At 44.6% G+C, this 21,796-nt stretch overlaps 1 protein-coding gene across 1 annotated transcript; it reads right to left on the reverse strand.

The window, feature by feature from the left end:
- Nucleotides 1–1,087: 1,087 nt before the first annotated feature.
- Nucleotides 1,088–20,446, reverse strand: LOC123067633 (uncharacterized). The gene is made up of 5 exons (XM_044490352.1): nucleotides 20,192–20,446; nucleotides 4,658–5,111; nucleotides 2,977–3,022; nucleotides 2,133–2,194; nucleotides 1,088–1,375 (listed from the first exon to the last, which is right to left on the reverse strand). Exons 1-4 carry the CDS (start codon nucleotides 20,444–20,446, stop codon nucleotides 2,140–2,142), a joined length of 810 nt encoding a protein of 269 aa, XP_044346287.1. The 3' UTR covers nucleotides 1,088–1,375; nucleotides 2,133–2,139.
- Nucleotides 20,447–21,796: the final 1,350 nt, after the last annotated feature.

A 21,796-nucleotide genomic window follows, 5' to 3' on the forward strand; every position in this document is an offset into this window, starting at 1 on the left:
TCATCATCACCACGCCGTCGTGCTGACGGAACTCATCCCCGAAGCTTTGCTAGATCGGAGCCCGGGGATCGTCATCGAGCTGAACGTGTGCTGAACTCGGAGGTGCCGTACGTTCGGTGCTTGGATCGGTCGGATCGTGAAGACATACGACTACATCAACTGCGTTATGCTAACGCTTCCGCTTACGGTCTACGAGGGTACGTGGACATTACTCTCCCCTCTCGTTGCTATGCCATCACCATGATCTTGCGTGTGCGTAGGAATTTTTCTGAAATTACTACGTTCCCTAACAGTGGCATCCGAGCCTAGGTTTTATGCGTTGATGTTATATGCACGAGTAGAACACAAGTGAGTTGTGGGCGATACAAGTCATACTGCTTACCAGCATGTCATACTTTGGTTCGGCGGTATTGTGAGATGAAGCGGCCCGGACCGACATTACGCGTACGCTTACGCGAGACTGGTTTCACCGTTGCGAGCACTTGTGCTTAAAGGTGGCTGGCGAGTGTCTGTCTCTCTCACTTTAGCTGAATCGAGTGTGGCTACGCCCGGTCCTTGCGAAGGTTAAAACAACACTAACTTGACGAACTATCGTTGTGCTTTTGAAGCGTAGGTAAGAACGCACTACACCACGACACTCAAAGCAGCGTCAAACAATCTGTCGGCATAAGTCACCTAAGGCGACACATTTGGTGGCGGTAAAGACCTTTGCCGACAAAAAGGAGCTGTCGCCTATAGTCTTGCCGGGAAAGGTCTTTAGCGACAGATAAATATATACCGACGGACAATTTGATGAGATTTGTGAGGTCTATAGCGACAGATGTTTCTTTAGCGACAGACTATGCTATGCCGACAGATCATTTGACAGTGTGATGTACCGACGGATAGTGCAATGGCCATTGCTACCCCGATAGTTTGTCTGTCAGTATGCTATGCCGACAGTCTTTGCGACCTCCAATACTTTTGCCGACACATTTGCTGCCAAGGTTATACATTTCAGCACAAAATGCAAATGCATCATATATTAACCTGAAAATAAATTCAAAACATTCAATTCATGTTCACTTTGCACAACTGCACTCTTCTATTCATCACAAGATGCCATTGACCAACGCATTTATTCAACATATATAGAAGATTCATTAGTTTTCCTTGCTACAACCATTAAAGAAATATTCAAGTCAACATACAAGTTGTGGCATGCTACAAAATATGGGTCAAGTTCATAAGAGACTAAATATTCGATCACTCTACAAAACACTATGGCAGAGCCCAAGTCTTCGGTCACCAAACCGACATCAACTTCCATTTGAAGAAAATAGAAGATGTACAAAAGCCATAATATCTTCGACTTGATACTTCCCTCCATTTCACCCTACAAAAGCCCCATATGTTTGAGCAATATTATCATAGTACATTTTGTCAAACTTCTGAGTTAATCAAGTCCAAAGAACCAAAAACAGAAGATGTACAACAAACTGGCTTGGTACTGTAGTTATATGTGTAGGTCAAAGGCCGAAACATACTAATAATCATTTAAATGAAATAAAGAAACCCAGATACATGCACATTTATCAGGAAGCAGCCGTGAGCATATAGCCCGATTTTGGAGAAAATAAAGCATTAGACCAGCATTCAACTTCTTACAAACTCACGCATACAAGTTCTTACAAACACATGCGTACATATCCATGAGAGTATGCATGTTACATGAGAGTTTTCATATGCTGATAAAAGAAGAGTATCAAACAAGGGTGAGTATGCATCTACATCATTCAAAGTTAGCTACAGTTTTAATCAAACATACAACTCTAAACTATAGCAATTGAGAACCAACAGGTCATTGTGAAATTGATCAGTTAGATTGCTAGACCCAGCAGTGCCTTACAAACACTGATAACCTTTTCTTCTTTTTATAGTATGGAAATCATAAAGTTATTTATTCATTTTTTGAAACGGTTAAAGTTATTTTTGACTACTACAGCTACATCCAATGTAAGACTACACATGAACATATGTGAATGATCAACTATTGTATGTTGATGCATAAGTTTGCAGGATACTTAAATACTGTTTTCTTTCATGCTCACTAGTCGCTTCTCAGAAAACTGAATCTGAAAGCACCTCCTTACTTGGTTTTCAACTACTGGAGAGGTCGTTCTGTATTGGTCGTGTATAATCATTCTCGGTTCTCCTGCAATACAAGCAGAAAAAAAACATGAGCAACGAACCACCACATATACAATGTCAGACCATGCAACTGCTAATTACCGTAACGGCAAAAGACCTCTCTGTTCATCCATAGTCCATTTAACTACTACATGCTCTCAGTTCATCTATAGGCCAAGTTCAAAGCATATGCTCATTTAAAAACTTGGGCATGATCATCTATTGTAGTACTGGTACAAAAACAAATTGCACAGTTATGGTCGATTGTACCACTCACGTTATTTGAAAAAACATACACGCAAAACAATCACAAATAGAGAAGCACCACACAAGTACTAAGAACAATAAATAAACTTTTTTTTGCGTGGTACTTTTTCTTATCAGTAAACAAAGATATATATCAACCCACGCAAAAAGATATATATTAAAACGAAAGCAAAAATAAAACTTAAAGCATACGTACTCTAATGCAGAATGAATGAAGGGCATTGCTATCATCCAAAAGTAGAAATAAAACTTAAAGCTATTGATGAAAAAACTTGAACACATTGTGTAGAACTTGCATTGTTGAACAATATGCAAGAACAAGTATATAGCACTGTAATTTTCAGACAACGATATGATTTGGAAACACACCGTTCTATCAATTTAACTGCAGATCTCCATATAAAATCTCTTTTTTCCTTAAGCCCTCTACATGAGTCGTGCAGCTCCAGCACTGCCATTTGTGTGTATGGTTGTTGCATGCATTCATGAGGACAAGCAAGAGTGGTACAACAAACATGGTGATGTTGACAAGAGTAATACCTGAACTCTGCGATGACGACAACCATGGCTTTCTGCAAGGTTGGATCTACAGAAATAACCATTCATTAGTATCAGGTCATAGTTTACACTGGAACAGGAAGATGAATAAAATATATTTTACCGCACCAAGTAATACATATGTTACCGAATTACCCATACTACATGTGACTGCTTTATCCTCGAGTGCAGCAAATGAAAGCTCACACTGCGCTTAATTAATTCAGATCTATTTTCAATACAATAGTTATCAAATGAAAGCTGCTCAGTTTCAGTAGTACATCTTGACTTAGAGGCATCAGAATATTGATCAGTACATATTCTTGAAAAAGGAATATTGATCCGTGCATAGAATTTTATGCTAAAATTGGGAACTACTGTATGTTACAAAGCAAATAACAATTGGATACGAGGCTGCTCATGGCATGCTCCATCTATTGATGATGCACATGGACTTCATTTTCTCGGTTAACCAAACCGATAAATTCCGGTAAATAAGATTCAGTTTTTATTTGTGTTAGGATTATCTCAGTTCTCATTTACCCACAAACCGAAATTCAAAAAACCAGAATAAACCGAACCGAACTAATAACCATATAAACTGAATGCCCACCCCTAGTTGTTCCTAGGCTCATCCGTCCACCTTCTGTCCGTGGTGGCTGCACCTTCAGTGGTGATACACAGACTACTAGTGAAATGTAGACTCAAAATATCAACGTCGCTGCACAAATCGGTATTCACTATGAACATACATATCAAATAGACAAAACTTAAAACATTGGGGTACCAAGGAAGAATACACAAAGATGTGAATCGCCGGAAGTGAACAAGAAACAATAAATAGCGTCCACATTTAGGGACAAACAAGATGAGAGAGGAGAGATGGACCAGCAGGTGAGCTAACTGACCCATTACAACATACAGTATTGTTCATAAGAGTGCAAACAACAGGCAACATATATGTAATCATGTGACTGCATGAGAGAGATCTATCTGTGATGAACTTACAGTTCCTAAGCTTAACAAATCACATTAAGTAAAGTTCGTACAAGCAAATCTGCAACTCCTTCAAATGTAAATGAAGAAAAAATGAACATAATGCTTGCTGATACAGAAAGAAATATAGATAGCCAATGATCTGAAGGCGTCATGTGGAAATTTGAGGATTACATTTAATGAAACCAAGGCACAGTTGTGTGCGTAAATTCAGAAAACAGGGGAGACACATAAAAAGGCCAACGGACAGAAGTAGAATGCTGCCAGAGAAGAAATGAGCTGATTTTGTGTGAGAAGAACCTCAAAGACCACCCGTTACAGAAGTTGCAAGAGGGTTGGATGGTTAGAACGGATGAATTTGGGGAACGTGACTGGATGCACCTGTTACAGACCACCCGTTAAGAAAAGAGATTCAGATCCTAAAAAAGGACTGGATGCACTTAATCATGCGACTTCAAGAGAGATCAATCTGTGAAGACCTGACAGTTACGAAAGCATTAACATATCACACTAGTAAGGTTCATACAATCAAATCTGCAACTCCTTCAAAATAAAAGAATGAACAACATAATACAGAAACTGAAAAAATATCATGTGAGGTATTAAATCAGGTCGTAAGCCATTCAATAATAATGTTAACTACAGAACATACCAGAAGACAGTTAAAAGGAATATAATTGCAGCTTACATGTTGAGTTCTGGAGGCGGGGCAGGGCAAGGGGAATCAGCCGGGACAGGCTTCGCCTGTGGAGGAAGAAGAACGGCCAGCAGCTCCTCTGAACCAGCTGGCGCTGGCGGACGACGCTGCTGCTGCTTGCCGGTGGACGGTGTTGCTGCTCCTCACTCTCAGCACGGCGGGAGGCGTTGCTGCTCGTCAGCGGGATGTTGCTGCTCCTCCTTGAGTGCGGGATAAGGGAAGGGAGGCCAGGGTCCGAGATGCCGTGGCGAGAGGGGAACGACGAGCTGATCTGGGGCGGCGGCGCGCAGATCCGGGGCGGCGGCGTGGGAGGGTTAGGTTTAGGGTATGTGTTGTGCGTGGGCGGCGATAGAGAGGGGTGAGATTGGGAACGAGTATTTAGGAATTGGGTGTTCCGCGTGCCGCGCGCTCCGCTCTCTTCCGGCGCCTTATTTTTTGTGTGGGCCTAACAAAACAACCCCGACACTTTACGGGTCCCTACGAATCGGCGACACACAGACTATCAGTGAAGGTTGTATCTACCGACAGAAATTACGTCGCTGGTCTGGTGATGCTTTGGCGACAGAAAGTGTGTAACTAGCTTATTGAACACTAATAATTTGTGTGTCGGTATAGTTTGAGACAAAAAATGTGTCGGCGATGCACACTTATACCAACGGATGCATGTCGTCATTGTGGTGTCGTGGTGTAGTGACGGTTCTTGCTAAGCCCGTAGCAGCCACGTAAAATTTGCAACAACAAAGTAGAGGACGTCTAACTTGTTTTTGCAGGGCATGTTGTGATGTGATATGGTCAAGACGTGATGCTATATTTTATTGTATGAGATGATCATGTTTTGTAACCGATGTTATCGGCAACTGGCAGGAGCCATATGGTTGTCGCTTTATTGTATGAAATGCAAACGCCCTGTAATTGCTTTACTTTATCACTAAGCGGTAGCGATAGTCGTAGAAGCAATAGATGGCGTAAACGACAATGATGCTACGATGAAGATCAAGGTGCCGCGCCGGTGACGATGGTGATCACGACGGTGCTTCGGAGATGGAGATCACAAGCACAAGATGATGATGACCATATCATATCACTTATATTGATTGCATGTGATGTTAATCCTTTATGCATCTTATCTTGCTTTGATTGACGGTAGCATTTTAAGATGATCTCTCACTAAAATTATCAAGAAGTGTTCTCCCTGAGTATGCACCGTTGTCAAAGTTCGTCGTGCCCAGACACCACGTGATGATCGGGTGTGATGAGCTCTACGTCCATCTACAACGGGTGCAAGCCAGTTTGGCACACGCAGAATACTCAGGTTAAACTTGACGAGCCTAGCATATGCAGATATGGCCTCGGAACACGGAGACCGAAAGGTCGAGCGTGAATCATATAATAGATATGATCAACATAGTAATGTTCACCATTGAAAACTACTCCATCTCACGTGATGATCGGTTATGGTTTAGTTGATTTGGATCACGTGATCACTTAGATTACTAGAGAGATGTCTGTCTAAGTGGGAGTTCTTAAGTAATATGATTAATTGAACTTAAATTTATCATGAACTTAGTACCTGATAGTATTTTGCTTATCTATGTTTGTTGTAGATAGATGGCTCGTGCTATTGTTCCGTTGAATTTTAATGCGTTCCTTGAGAAAGCAAAGTTGAAAGACGATGGTAGCAATTACACGGACTGGGTCCGTAACCTGAGGATTATCCTCATTGCTGCACAGAAAAGTTACGTCCTGGAAGCACCGCTGGGTGCCAGGCCTGCTGCTGATGCAACTGACGACGTTAAGAACGTCTAGCAGAGCAAAGCTGATGACTACTTGATAGTTCAGTGTGCCATGCTTTATGGCTTAGAACCGGGTCTTCAACGACGTTTTGAACGTCATGGAGCATATGAGATGTTCTAGGAGTTGAAGTTAATATTTCAAGCAAATGCCCGGATTGAAAGATATGAAGTCTCCAATAAGTTCTATAGCTGCAAGATGGAGGAGAATAGTTCTGTCAGTGAACATATACTCAAAATGTCTGGGTATAATAATCACTTGATTCAATTGGGAGTTAATCTTCCTGATGATAGTGTCATTGACAGAATTCTTCAATCACTGCCACCAAGCTACAAGAGCTTCGTGATGAACTATAATATGCAAGGGATGAACAAGACTATTCCCGAGCTCTTTGCAATGCTAAAAGCCGCGGAGGTAGAAATCAAGAAGGAGCATCAAGTGTTGATGGTTAACAAGACCACCAGTTTCAAGAAAAAGGGCAAAGGAAAGAAGAAGGGGAACTTCAAGAAGAACATCAAGCAAGTTGCTGCTCAAGAGAAGAAACCCAAGTCTGGACCTAAGCCTGAAACTGAGTGCTTCTACTGCAAGCAGACTGGACACTGGAAGCGGAACTGCCCCAAGTATTTGGCGGATAAGAAGGATGGCAAGGTGAACAAAGGTATATGTGATATACATGTTATTGATGTGTACCTTACTAGAGCTCACAGTAGCACCTGGGTATTTGATACTGGTTCTATTGCTAACATTTGCAACTCGAAACAGGGACTACGGAATAAGCGAGCACTGGCCAAGGATGAGGTGACGATGCGCGTGGGAAACGGTTCCAAAGTCAATATGATCGCGGTCGGCACACTACCTCTACATCTACCTTCGGGATTAGTTTTAGACCTGAATAATTGTTATTTGGTGCCAGCGTTGAGCATGAACATTATATCTGGATCTTGTTTGATGCGAGATGGTTATTCATTTAAATCAGAGAATAATGGTTGTTCTATTTATATGAGTAATATCTTTTATGGTCATGCACCCTTGAAGAGTGGTCTATTTTTATTGAATCTCAATAGTAGTGATACACATATTCATAGTGTTGAAACCAAAAGATGCAGAGTTAATAATGACAGTGCAACTTATTTGTGGCACTGCCGTTTAGGTCATATCGGTGTAAAGCGCATGAAGAAACTCCATACTGATGGAATTTTGGAATCACTTGGTACTTGTGAACCGTGCCTCATGGGCAAGATGACTAAAACACCGTTCTCCGGTACTATGGAGAGAGCAACAGATTTGTTGGAAATCATACATACTAATGTTTGTGGTCCAATGAATGTTGAGGCTCGCGGCGGGTATCGTTATTTTCTCACCTTCACAGATGATTTGAGCAGATATGGGTATATCTACTTGATGAAACACAAGTCTGAAACATTTGAAAAGTTCAAAGAATTTTAGAGTGAAGTGGAAAATCATCGTAACAAGAAAATAAAATTTCTACGATCTGATCGTGGAGAAGAATATTTGAGTTACGAGTTTGGTCTACACTTAAAACAATGCGGAATAGTTTTGCAACTCACGCCACCCGGAACACCACAACGAAATGGTGTGTCCGAACGTCGTAATCGTACTTTACTAGATATGGTGCGATCTATGATGTCTCTTACTGATTTACCGCTATCATTTTGGGGTTATGCTTTAGAGACGGCCGCATTCACGTTAAATAGGGCACCATCAAAATCCGTTGAGACGACGCCTTATGAACTGTGGTTTGGCAAGAAACCAAAGTTGTCGTTTCTTAAAGTTTGGGGCTGCGATGCTTATGTGAAGAAACTTCAACCAGATAAGCTCGAACCTAAATCGGAGAAATGTGTCTTCATAGGATACCCAAAAGAAACAGTTGGGTATACCTTCTATCACAGATCCGAAGGCAAGACATTCGTTGCTAAGAATGGATCCTTTCTAGAGAAGGAGTTTCTCTCGAAAGAAGTGAGTGGGAGGAAAGTAGAACTTGATGAGGTAACTGTACCTGCTCCCTTATTGGAAAGTAGTTCATCACATGAATCGGTTCCTGTGACACCTACACCAATTAGTGAGGAAGCTAATGATATTGATCATGAAACTTCAGATCAAGTTTGTACTGAACTTCGAAGGTCTACTAGAATAAGATCCGCACCAGAGTGGTACGGTAATCCTATTCTGGAAGTCATGTTACTTGACCATGACGAACCTACGAACTATGAGGAAGCGATGATGAGCCCAGATTCCACAAAATGGCTAGAGGCCATGAAATCTGAGATGGGATCCGTGTATGAGAACAAAGTATGGACTTTGGTTGACTTGCCCGATGATCGGCAGGCCATTGAGAACAAATGGATCTTTAAGAAGAAGACTGACACTGATGGTAATGTAACTGTCTATAAAGCTCGACTTGTTGCGAAAGGTTTTCGACAAGTTCAAGGAGTTGACTACGATGAGACTTTCTCACCCGTAGTGATGCTTAAGTCTGTCCGAATCATGTTAGCTATTGCTACATTTCATGATTATGAAATTTGGCAAATGGATGTCAAAACTGCATTCTTGAATGGATTTCTGGAAGAAGAGTTGTATATGATGCAGCCAGAAGGTTTTGTTGATCCAAAAGGTGCTAACAAAGTGTGCAAGCTCCAGCGTTCCATTTATGGACTGGTGCAAGCATCTCGGAGTTGGAATAAACGCTTTGATAGTGTGATCAAAGCATATGGTTTTATACAGACTTTTGGAGAAGCCTGTATTTACAAGAAAGTGAGTGGGAGCTCTGTAGCATTTCTGATATTATATGTAGATGAAATATATTAATTGGAAATGATATAAAATTTCTGGATAGTATAAAGGGATACTTGAATAAAAGTTTTTCAATGAAAGACCTCGGTGAAGCTGCTTACATATTGGGCATCAAGATCTATATAGATCAAGACGCTTAATAGGACTTTCACAAAGCACATACCTTGATAAAATTTTGAAAAGGTTCAAAATGGATCAGGCAAAGAAAGGGTTCTTGCCCGTACTACAAGGTGTGAAGTTGAGTCAAACTCAATGCCCGACCACAACAGAAGATAGAGAGAAAATGAAAGATGTTCCCTATGCTTCAGCCATAGGCTCTATCATGTATGCAATGCTGTGTACCAGACCTGACGTATGCTTAGCAATAAGGTTGGCAGGAAGGTACCAAAGTAATCCAGGAGTGGATCACTGGACAGCGGTCAAGAACATCCTGAAATACCTGAAAAGTACTAAGGATATGTTTCTCATATATGGAGGTGACAAAGAGCTAGTTGTAAATGGTTACGTCGATGCAAGCTTTGACACTGATCCGGACGATTCTAAATCGCAAACCGGATACGTGTTTTATTAAACGGTGGAGCTGTAAGTTGGTGCAGTTCTAAACAAAGCATCATGGCGGGATCTACATGTGAAGCGGAGTACATAGCTGCTTCGGAAGCAGCAAATGAAGGAGTCTGGATGAAGGAGTTCATTTCCGATCTAGGTGTCATACCTAGTGCATCGGGACCAATGAAAATCTTCTGTGACAATACTGGTGCAATTGCCTTGGCAAAGGAATCCAGATTTCATAAGAGGACCAAGCACATCAAGATTGGCTTCAATTCCATTCGGGACCAAGTCCAAGTGGGAGACATAGAGATTTGCAAGATACATACGGATCTGAATGTTGCAGACCCGTTGACTAAGCCACTCTCACGAGCAAAACATGATCAGCACCAAGACTCCATGGGTGTTAGAATCATTACTATGTAATCTAGATTATTGACTCTAGTGCAAGTGGGAGACTGAAGGAAATATGCCCTAGAGGCAATAATAAAGTTATTATTTATTTCCTCATATCATGATAAAAGTTTATTATTCATGCTAGAATTGTATTAACCGGAAACATGATACATGTGTGAATACATATACAAACATATAGTCACTAGTATGCCTCTACTTGACTAGCTCATTAATCAAAGATGGTTATGTTTCCTAACCATAGACATGTGTTGTCATTTGATTAATGGATCACATCATTAGGAGAATGATGTGATTGACATGACCCATTCCGTTAGCCTAGCACTTGATCGTTTAGTATATTGCTATTGCTTTCTTCATGACTTATACATGTTCCTGTAACTATGAGAATTATGCAACTCCCGTTTACCGGAGGAACACTTTGGGTACTACCAAACGTCACAACGTAACTGGGTGGTTATAAAGGAGTACTACAGGTGTCTCCGAAGGTACATGTTGAGTTGGCGTATTTCAAGATTAGGTTTTGTCACTCCGATTGTCGAAGAGGTATCTCTGGGCCCTCTCGGTAATGCACATCATTATAAGCCTTGCAAGCAATGTGCCCAAATGAGTTGGTTACGGGATGATGCATTACGGAACGAGTAAAGAGACTTGCCGGTAATGAGATTGAGCTAGGTATTGGATACCGACAATCAAATCTCGGGCAAGTAACATACCGATGACAAAAGGAACAACGTATGTTGGTATGCGGTTTGACCGATAAAGATATTCGTAGAATATGTAGGAACCAATATGGGCATCCAGGTTCCGCTATTGGTTATTGACCGAGAATAGTTCTAAGTCATGTCTACATAGTTCTCGAACCCGTAGGGTCCGCACGCTTAATGTTACGATGATAGTTTTATTATGAGTTTATAAGTTTTGATGTACTGAAGTTTGTTCGGAGTCCCGGATGTGATCACGGACATGACGAGGAGTCTCGAAATGGTCGAGACATAAAGATTGGTATATTGGAAGCCTATGTTTGGACATCGGAAAGGTTCCGGGTGAAATCGGGATTTTACCGGAACACCGGGGGTTACCGGAACCCTCCCGGGGGTTAATGGGCCTTAGTGGGCCATGAGGGAGAAGAGGAGGGCCGGCCAGGGCAGGCCGCGCGCCCCCTCCCCCCCTAGTCCGAATAGGACAAGGAAGGGGGGGGGGCGGCGCCCCCCTTTCCTCTTTCCCCTCCCCCCTTTCCTTCTCCACCAAGGCAAGAGGGGGGAGTCCTACTCCCGGTGGGAGTAGGACTCCTCCAGGCGCACCCCAAGGGGGTCGGCCGCACCTCCCCCTCCCTCCTTTATATACGGGGGCAGGGGGGCACCCCATAACACAGAAGTTGATCTACGAATCGTTCCTTAGCCGTGTGCGGTGCCCCCCTCCACCATATTCCACCTCGGTCATATCGTTGCGGAGTTTAGGCGAAGCCCTGCGCCGATAAAACATCATCATCGTCACCACGCCGTCGTGCTGACGGAACTCATCCCCGAAGCTTTGCTGGATCGGAGCCCGGGGATCGTCATCGAGCTGAACGTGTGCTGAACTAGGAGGTGCCGTACGTTCAGTGCTTGGATCGGTCGGATCGTGAAGACGTACGACTACATCAACTGCGTTGTGCTAACGCTTCCGCTTACGGTCTACGAGGGTACGTGGACATTACTCTCCCCTCTCTTTGCTATGCCATCACCATGATCTTGCGTGTGCGTAGGAATTTTTTTGAAATTACTACGTTCCCTAACACTTTTTTCACAATTTCCTTTGCGACTTTGACGATTCGTCATTCGATGACGAGGAGGAGATATTGGCTACCGTGTTGGTCCATCACCACCTCAATAGCCAGCGGCCATTGTTCCATGGCTCCATTTCGGGCCACCTTCCGGCGTTGAATCGCAACTGGGAGAGCGGGCATTTCCTTCTTTGGAAGGACTACTTTGATACAACAAATCAACGTGCTTCAACGGTCACCGGTGTTTGCTAGCTTGCCGAAGGAAATAGCCCACCGGTGAACTTTACTGTCAACGGGCATAACTACGATAAAGGATACTACCTTGGTGACGGTATTTGTCCTCAGTGGACCACTGTTGTCAAAACAATCCCCAACCCTGTCGAAGAGAAGAGGAAAAGATTTGCCCAAGAGCAAGAGAGTGTTAGGAAGGATGTCGAGCGTGCCTTTGGTGTTTTGCAATCTCGACGGGGTATCGTTCGGTATCCTGCTAATACCTGGAGCACACAAAAACTGTGGAAGGTGATGACTGATTGTGTGATCATGCATAATATGATCGTAGAAGATGAACGCCTGAAACGTCTGTACGATCAAGGGTTTCAATTTCAGGGTGAGAATGTGGTGCCTGAGCATGGAGGAGCGGCAATGTTTGAACAGTTCACTCAATTCCATCATGACATGCGTGATTGGGAAACTCACGTGCAACTGCAAAATGATTTGATTGAGTCTATGTGGGCTCATGTTGGCAACCAATAGATGTATCTTCTTTATTCAGTTTGCAAAACTATGTGAGACATTTTTACTTGTATTCGGCTTGTAAAACTATGCTATTTTATTCGGTTGAAAGACTATATTATTTGACTATATGTTTAAGAAAAAGGGTTTCCCTCCGCTTTATATTATAAAGCAACTGCCGAGCATACAACCACCGATACCACAAAAAGAAAGAAGAAGAAGAAAAAAGAAGGCAACGGAGGATACAAGATGCAACCGGACAACAACAGTCCGGACCACCCTAAAAGCTAGGACATCGAGGACCCCGGCAACTTCAGGACATGCCCACGATACGCTCACGCTAATGGAGTGGCCCGCCGTCGGAGGAAGCGCACAACCGTCAACTCCCATACCGTTACCGGCCATCCGAGAGCACGCTTGATCCCAGATGGACTAGGAGAGGATGGCAATACGCTGCATGCCGGTAAAGCAACTCCGATCAATGCCATCGCCTCGGGCCACGCCACGAAGAACACCGAACATTGTCGAGCAGGACCATTTGAAGACCGGCAACCGACCACGCCAAAGCCGCGACCACCACACACCCGTCCCAAAGGCGCGTCTTTGAGAAGAAAGCGACGCCAAGACGTCGTTGCCGCCCAATCCAAGGGGATTCGGGTTTTCACCTAGGACCAGGAGAGGAGGATCATGGGCTAGGACACGATGCCGACCCCAAGAAGTAGAACGGCGACGGAGCGCCGCCGGATCGTGGCTGCCGCAACTCGCCAAGGGTTTCCCCCATCCATAGCCCACTCCGACCAACCACCAAACCAGCCACACGAGGTCACCGGCAACCGAGTTGGTGTGGGCGGCCACAGAACGCAGAGGTCGCCGTCTTCAAATCAAGATCCGAGCTCACCGCCGACTCGCCTCCCACACGGCCAAGTCCAGCGCCCGAAACCATCAGCACCACATCCCCCCGTCGCCAGGGAGGGTCGCCCTCGCCGGAGGAGGCCGCCGCCACCGCACCTGCGCCACCCAAACTGGAGGCCCCACCGCCACGCCACCTGCCCCACCAGGAGCCGGCCACAGCAAGGGAGGTCGCCCGTGGTCCAGGCCGCACGCAGCCCCCGCCACCTGCCGGGCCGCCGGTGCCAGATCTGGCTAGATCCGATGGGTGGGGCACCACCAGAGACCGCGGCTACCATGCCGCAAGAGGAGACCCCGCGTGTGACGCCGCCAACCACGCGCGCCACCGCTCAGAGCCCCTGCCGCCGCACCGCTGCACCCTGCGCTAGCGCAGTGCCTCCGCGCGCCCGGGCGGTCCCGCGCCAGCCGGGGGAAGGCGAGAGGAGGCGAAACGAGGCCCCGCCACCGCCGAGGCCAGCCGGGCTTCGCCCGCTGGCCCTTGCCGGCGATGGTGAGGGGAGGAGGAGGAAGGGAGGGCGCGGAGAGCCGGCGGCTAGGGTTTCCCCCGCGTCGCTCGCGGGAGCGGCGTCGGGGGGAGGGAGGAGGGATGGCGCGGAGAGCCGGCGGCTTAACTATATGTTTGAATGCAAAAGCAATGCAAAAATGAGCTATTTGTTGAAATAGGGCGACCAGCCGGTCACGCCGGCAGATATGAGTCGGCGCGTTGGGCACACTGCCGATCCAAATCTTAAACAGGACGGACATCGGGCGGACGACCGATCCAAACTGACAAAACGCGGACAAAATCGCCGTCCATTTGGATCAGCCCATTGGAGTTGCTCTAATTGTTGAGGAAGGCCTTCTAAGCAGAAAGGGGGTGGGAAGGGGAAAACTCGAACAGAACCAGCAAGCACCTAACTAAAACCACTCTGCGTCAACTTGCACACAATCCCTACGTATACATATCAAGTACCCACACCACACTTCTAGCTAAATTGGTCGAGAACCTGCTGCTCGGCCTGGCTGGCCTTCTCATCTCCTCAAGCTGTTCATAGCAACCGGCACAATGAAGCTATTCATAGCGACCGGCACAACAAAGCTGCCCACGCTCTTGGCTATTTGCGCCTTGAGCTGGCCCCTTTTGAGCGGATGCCTCTTCTCCTTGTTGCTGGAGTTTTTTTTGGGCGAGAAAACTTCCTATCTATTCATCTTCAATTATGGCAGTACAACGAACACCAAAAATAATAAAAAATACATCCAGATCCATAGACCACCTAACGCCGACTACAAGTATTGAATGTTGCTGGAGTTGTTGTTGCAGGGGTGCCCGTACTCCATTGCTCCTCTCCTCGCCCTCCTCTGCTTGCTTGGTTTGTGTTGCAGGGAAGGCGAGAGCTGGTTTGAGGATGGAGTGTGCGAGGCCGAGCTTATTTATAGCGAAAGTTTTCGGGCACGTTCTGCTAGACTACGCGTTCTTCTTTACTAATTAACTCTCCATCTGTCTTCTGCCGGGGTCCGGGAACAAGTTGGCTCGCTTTATTTGGAGTCACACGTGGGTTAGAGCATCTCCAGCCGTTCGGCCCCCCCAGCACGCCGAAAAAGAGCCGCTTGGGGCCGAATCGGCGCTTGCTTGGCGCGTGGGGCGACTGCGTTCCCAGTTGACACCCCCAGGTCACCGTTAAAACCGCGCGAATTCGGCGACATTTCATATAAATTTCTACAAACTCGGCGATCTGGCACAAACTCGGCGATACTTCATTGAAATTAGTACAAAAACAGATGAATATGCAAACTACGCCTACGACTATGCCAAACTACGCCTATCCCTGCTACGCCGCGGCCACAGCCCGCCATCTACATATCGAGAAGCCTGTAGAAACGGGTGTAGTCGCCGCCGCTGCCGTCGTCGTCGAGCGCCATGCCAAAGCCGCCGCCGTCCCTGCTGCACGCGTGGCCAGGGTCGCCGACGCGTGATACGTCTCCAACGTATCTATATTTTTTGATTGTTCCATGCTGTTATATTACCCGTTTTGGATGTTTATGGGCTTTACTTTACACTTTTATATCATTTTTATGACTAACCTATTAACCGGAGGCCCGACCCATATTGCTGTTTTATTGCCTATTTCAGTGTTTCGAAGAAAAGAAATATCAAACGGAGTTCAAACGGAATGAAACCTTCGGGAGCGTGATTTTTGGGAAGAATATGATCCGAGAGACTTGGAGTTCACGTCAGAAGAGCCTCGAGGAGGCCATGAGATAGGAGGGCGCGCCCCCACTAGGCGCGCCCTCTTTCTCCTGGGTCCCTCGAGCACCCCCCGACCGACTTCCTTCACATATATAATCCCATATACCCTAAAAACATCGACGGAGAAGATAGATCGGGAGTTCCACCGCCGCAAGCCTCTATAGCCACCAAAAGTCAATCGGGACCCTGTTCCGGCACCCTGCCGGAGGGGGGATCCCTCACCGGTGGCCATGTTCATCATTCCGGTGCTCTCCATGACGAGGAGGGAGTAGTTCACCCTCGGGGCTGAGGGTATGTACCAGTAGCTATGTGTTTGATCTCTCTCTCTCTCTCTCTCTCTCGTGTTCTTGATTTGGCACGATCTTGATGTATCACGAGCTTTGCTATTATAGTTGGATCTTATGATCTTTCTCCCACTCTACTCTCTTGTAATGGATTGAGTTTTCCCTTTGAAGTTATCTTATCGGATTGAGTGTTTAGGGATTTGAGAACACTTGATGTATGTCTTGTCGTGCTTATCTGTGGTGACAATGGGATATTCACGTGATCTACTTGATGTATGTTTTGGTGATCAACTTGCGGATTCCGTGACCTTGGGAGTCTATGCATAGGGGTTGGCACACGTTTTCGTCTTGACTCTCCGGTAGAAACTTTGAGGCACTCTTTGAAGTACTTTGTGTTGGTTGAATAGATGAATCTGAGATTGTGTGATGCATATCGTATAATCATGCCCACGGATACTTGAGGTGACAATGGAGTATCTAGGTGACATTAGGATTTTGGTTTATATGTGTCTTAAGGTGTTATTCTAGTACGAACTCCTGAATAGATTGATCCGAAAGAATAACTTTGAGGTGGTTTCGTACCCTACCATAATCTCTTCGTTTGTTCTCCGCTATTAGTGGCCTTGGAGTGACTCTTTGTTGCATGTTGAGGGATTGTTATATGATCTATCTATGTTATTATTGTTGAGAGAACTTGCACTAGTGAAAGTATGAACCCTAGGCCTTGTTTCCTACCATTGCAATACCGTTTACGCTCACTTTTATCATTAGTTACCTTGCTGTTTTTATAATTTCAGATTACAAATATCTTTATCTACTATCCATATTGCACTTGTATCACCATCTCTTCGCCGAACTAGTGCACCTATACAATTTACCATTGTATTGGGTGCGTTGGGGACACAAGAGACTCTTTGTTATTTGGTTGCAGGGTTGCTTGAGAGAGACCGTCTTCATCCTACGCCTCCTATGTATTGATAAACCTTAGGTCATCCACTTGAGAGAAATTTGCTACTGTCCTACAAATCTATGCACTTGCAGGCCCAACAACGTCTACAAGAAGAAGGTTGTGTAGTAGACATCAAGCTCTTTTCTGGCGCCGTTGTCGGGGAGGTGAGTGCTTGAAGGTATATTTTTAGATTTCGCAATCGAATCTTTTTGTTTCTTGTTTTATCACTAGTTTAGTCTATAAAGAAAAAAAATGGAATTGAATTTGTCTCATACGCTTCATCTTTTTAATCTCTTCCATGAAAATGATGGAAAGGAAAATTGTGCTCAAGTGCTAGAAGAAGAAATCTATAAAACGTTTTGCACTAAATCTTTAAATGATGAGCATGATTGCAATGTTGTTAGTATGAACTCCTTGAATATTCATAGTACTAATGATGATTGCACTAGTTATGATGAAAATGTTTTGATAGGTGCGAACCCGATGAACGAGTTCACGCCCGAGGGTGGCCCGATCTTCACGTCGTAGGATCGAATCGGAAGGGATAACTAGCTGCAAGCAGCCGGGATAACTAGCTTTATACCTGCCAAGGTTGGATGCAACCCGTACATTGGGGATGGCTGACCGAAGCTACAAGAACTCCAACCCGCTGTCCGAACAATCGCAGAACCACAAACCGGGACTAATCCACACAAAACGGTCGGAACCGTAGAACACGAACTAGGGGAAACCAGAGGCTCCTTCTCGCGAATCCGAATGAACTCACAATAGCAAAGGTAGTAAGATCTCTCGAATCTCTAGCAGTCTTGTTGCGTAAGCTTGTAGCTGAAATGGTTTGACAAAAGATTTTCTAGAGGGTGGAGGAGATGGGGTTTTATAGAAGGGACAACCCCCCTTAGATAGGTGTGAAAATGGTTTCAAAAGTAAACAGGTTTGCATGGCTTCCTTGGATGAATAAGCAGTCAACTTTGGGAGTTGTTGGAGAGCTCCTCGGAAATTCGCGAAGTCTTGACAGCCTGGACACCTTCCACGAGAATGACTAGTACTTTTGACTCACAACTCCAAATGACGTGAGGTTTTTTGCATTGGAAAGATAATTTGATTTAGCTTCTGTTGATGTACCCTATGGCCCCGTCTCTCCACCATATGGGTGTGGCACATCAAAACATCAGAGATAAAAATTGACATCATCAGCTTCACTTGAAACTTGTTTTCTTCAAACTCGTTCCTCCAGACCGGTTGCTTCAAGAGCTCATAGGTTGTTGGATTTCTTCTATGTGATACCTAAGTTCAACCAACAACAATGGGGATGAAAGTGCAGCCATGTGTGCAAGATTGTGGTATGAACTTAAGTTAGCGTTCACCTGGCCATGTGTTTGCTTGATTCGGCTTAGTAATTCTTTCCAACTAAATTGTGCACTTTTCTGAAATGTCATGTATGATGTACCCATGTGCTCATCATCCTCCCTCCCTTGATGAAGAGTCGTCCTCGACTCTCTTTGATCTGCAAAGGATAACTAGAAGGGAAGTAGATAATATCCATGCAAAGAAATGATGCAATTCTCATTTGTAGCTTTCACCTTTGAATTGTGTTGCATATGATCATGTACTTGTTTGTCACAACTTGGAGTTTGTCCAGGGATGATTGGTCTTGTTTCAATGACCGAGATGTCCTCATCATCCCCCCTTTCTTGAAAAGGAGCCGTCCTCGACTCTACTTGGTCATAACACAAAAGAAAACAGGGCAATACTAAATCATAATGCAAAGGTTTCATGATATAGAGTATTTTAGTTTTCAGCTTTGCCATCTCATGGACAATGCAAACATGATGTTTTGTTCGACTTAGGAGTTCCTTACATCAAATATTTCCATGGAGCACAAATTTGTAACCCATCATCATCATGCTCTTATCAGCCTCCCTCTCTAGGAGAAAAGTTGTCTTCAACTTTATTTGGTATGCAAAATTATAGCACGAGGACAATACAAAATAACTAGGAAAAGAAAATGGTGAATAATCATGTGCAACATTAAGTTTTATTGGATCTTTTATAGCCTCTTCAAGATTAGCAAAATCATATTGCTGGATGGCTGATGTACCAAACAATTTTTCTCTAATCTTATCACGCCATTGCTTCAAAAACTCATACGTGCATACCCCTGGTTTCATCAAAATGGAAGATCCTTTTTGTTTTACCTCATTGAGTACATGAATGCCTTTCCGAAAATCAATATTCACACATGCACCTTGTGTAGTGGTACTCCATGTCCTCCATATTTGTTCTTGGATCTCAATTTCCCATCGTTGCAAGAGAGCTGATAGGTATGCATTTTGCACCTGCACATATTGCAAAGAAAGAGAATTTTGTGAAATGTTAGTTATTGAATGTTCCTCTCTCTTTTCATTTGGTGGACTAATAACTTCCCATGGTGGTGGATCACTCATCTCGCTATTCTTTTGTTGAAAAATCTCAACCTCACATTTAGTGGACTCACATAACTCACTTGTCCTCTCACTCTTATTGTGTGGTATATTGGGTTGTGGATCGCTTATCTCTCTAGTGAGGTGTGGAATGATCTCAATCTCACATTTTGTGGACTCACACAACTCATTAATCTTTTCTCCCTCAATATGTGGTATATCTAGGCGGAGATCTTTCATTCCTCTAATCTCATGATGAACAACCTGATCCTCGCATTTTGTGGACCCACTCACCTCACTTTTCTCACTCTCAATATATGGAATTGTGGAAAGTGGAGACTCTTCCTCACATTTGGTGGAGTCACTCAACTCATTTTTCTTTTCACTCTCAAGTTGTGGGGTTTTCGAAAGTGGGCACTCTTCCTCACTTTTGGTGGAGTCACTCATCTTGCTTTTCTTATCACTTTTATGTTGTGGGATTTTGGATTGTGGACTCTCTTCCTCAAATGGAATTTCTGATGCTTCTTTTGTGGATGTTGGGACCATAGTGGTGGTCGAGATGCCAACATTAGGAGTGACCTTATCATGTGAACATGGGCTATGATTCACCGGAGTTGGTTCATCATCCACGGTAATGCTTTGCGGTGGGTCGTCGGTGTGCCGACGGGTGCCATAACTTTGTCGCCGGTCATGACATCCTTGCTGCGATTCAGGAGTAGCAGCAACACGCCTCGGGGTAGCGGTAGCATGCCCTCGAGCATGCCGTCCTTGCTGCACTGCAGGAGCAGCAACACCATGCTCTCGATCACGTCCTCCTTTCTGTACTTCTTGAGTAGTAGTGACACGCCCACGAGCAGCAACAACATACCCTCGAGCATGTCTTCTTTGCTGCACTTCATGAGCAACAGGGTATTGTCGGTGTCGAACCCCATCACCACCTGTTGGAGGACACTCGTGAAGCATCCTCTCCATGGCTCGGAGTATATTGTTCTCGAGTTGCTTCACATCAGCGCGAGTGGCCAAACAATTTCCTTCTCCATGATTCTTTCAACGCACACTTGGTGTAGATCCTGCCATGTTAGTAGGGCTAAAGTGGAATAGGATAATTTTGTGGAATCACACAACCTCACCTCTTACTCACCAAAGTTCTTATGAGTTCACATCAGATTGTGCTTCTCCCGGATGTGTTAAAGCGATTGAAAGACAGAGATCAAAGAACTAGCTTCGGTTTTTGGTGGAACTCGGTGGGGTAAACAAAAAGGGGCTTGTGCTGAAATCAAGTTGATGCAAACCAAGAAAAATATGTGGATGGATCTCCTGCACCTTTGCACCAAGATTGAAAAACACCACACTCAAGCTTCTGAAATTTTTTCTATCAAGCTGAAACTTTTGGATCTTACACAAGACTTTCTTTTTCTCTCTTGACTTTTTCCACTCTTTTTTTTCTTTGATTTTTTTGCCACTTTTTTTTCTCTCTTTTTCCAAAGCATAACAACCAAATCTGAAAACAACTATGAAGATGAACTTGGTGCAGATCTAAAAGATGAAGAACATGCAAGGTATGCAACAACAAGATCTCAGCACCAACAAGGCTTGGATTTATTTTTGGTGGGGCTTTGGACTTCTAGGACAGAAAATATAGCATGAAAAACACTCAATCTAAAGGGATGATAGCAAGATAAAGTTGGATAATAGATCCTACCGTGTCAACGAAGGCTCTGATACCAGATGATAGGTGCGAACCCGATGAACGAGTTCACGCCCGAGGGTGGCCCGATCTTCACGTCGTAGGATCGAATCGGAAGGGATAACTAGCTGCAAGTAGCCGGGATAACTAGCTTTATACCTGCCAAGGTTGGATGCAACCCGTACGTTGCAGATGGCTGATCGAAGCTACAAGAACTCCAACCCGCTGTCCGAACAATTGCAGAACCACAAACCGGGACTAATCCACACAAAACGGCCGGAGCCGTAGAGCACGAACTAGGGGGAACCAGAGGCTCCTTCTCGCGAATCCGAATGAACTCACAAGAGCAAAGGTAGTAAGATCTCTCGGATCTCTAGCAGTCTTGTTGCGTAAGCTTGTAGCTGAAATGGTTTGACAAAAGATTTTCTAGAGGGTGGAGGAGATGGGGTTTTATAGCAGGGACAACCCCCCTTAACTAGGTGTGAAAATGGTTTCAAAAGTAAACAGGTTTGCATGGCTTCCTTGGATGAATAAGCAGTCAACTTTGGGAGTTGTTGGAGAGCTCCTCGGAAATTCGCAAAGTCTTGACAACCTG

Source organism: Triticum aestivum, chromosome 3B, assembly GCF_018294505.1.
Source record: "Triticum aestivum cultivar Chinese Spring chromosome 3B, IWGSC CS RefSeq v2.1, whole genome shotgun sequence".
Classification (NCBI taxonomy): Eukaryota; Viridiplantae; Streptophyta; class Magnoliopsida; order Poales; family Poaceae; genus Triticum; species Triticum aestivum.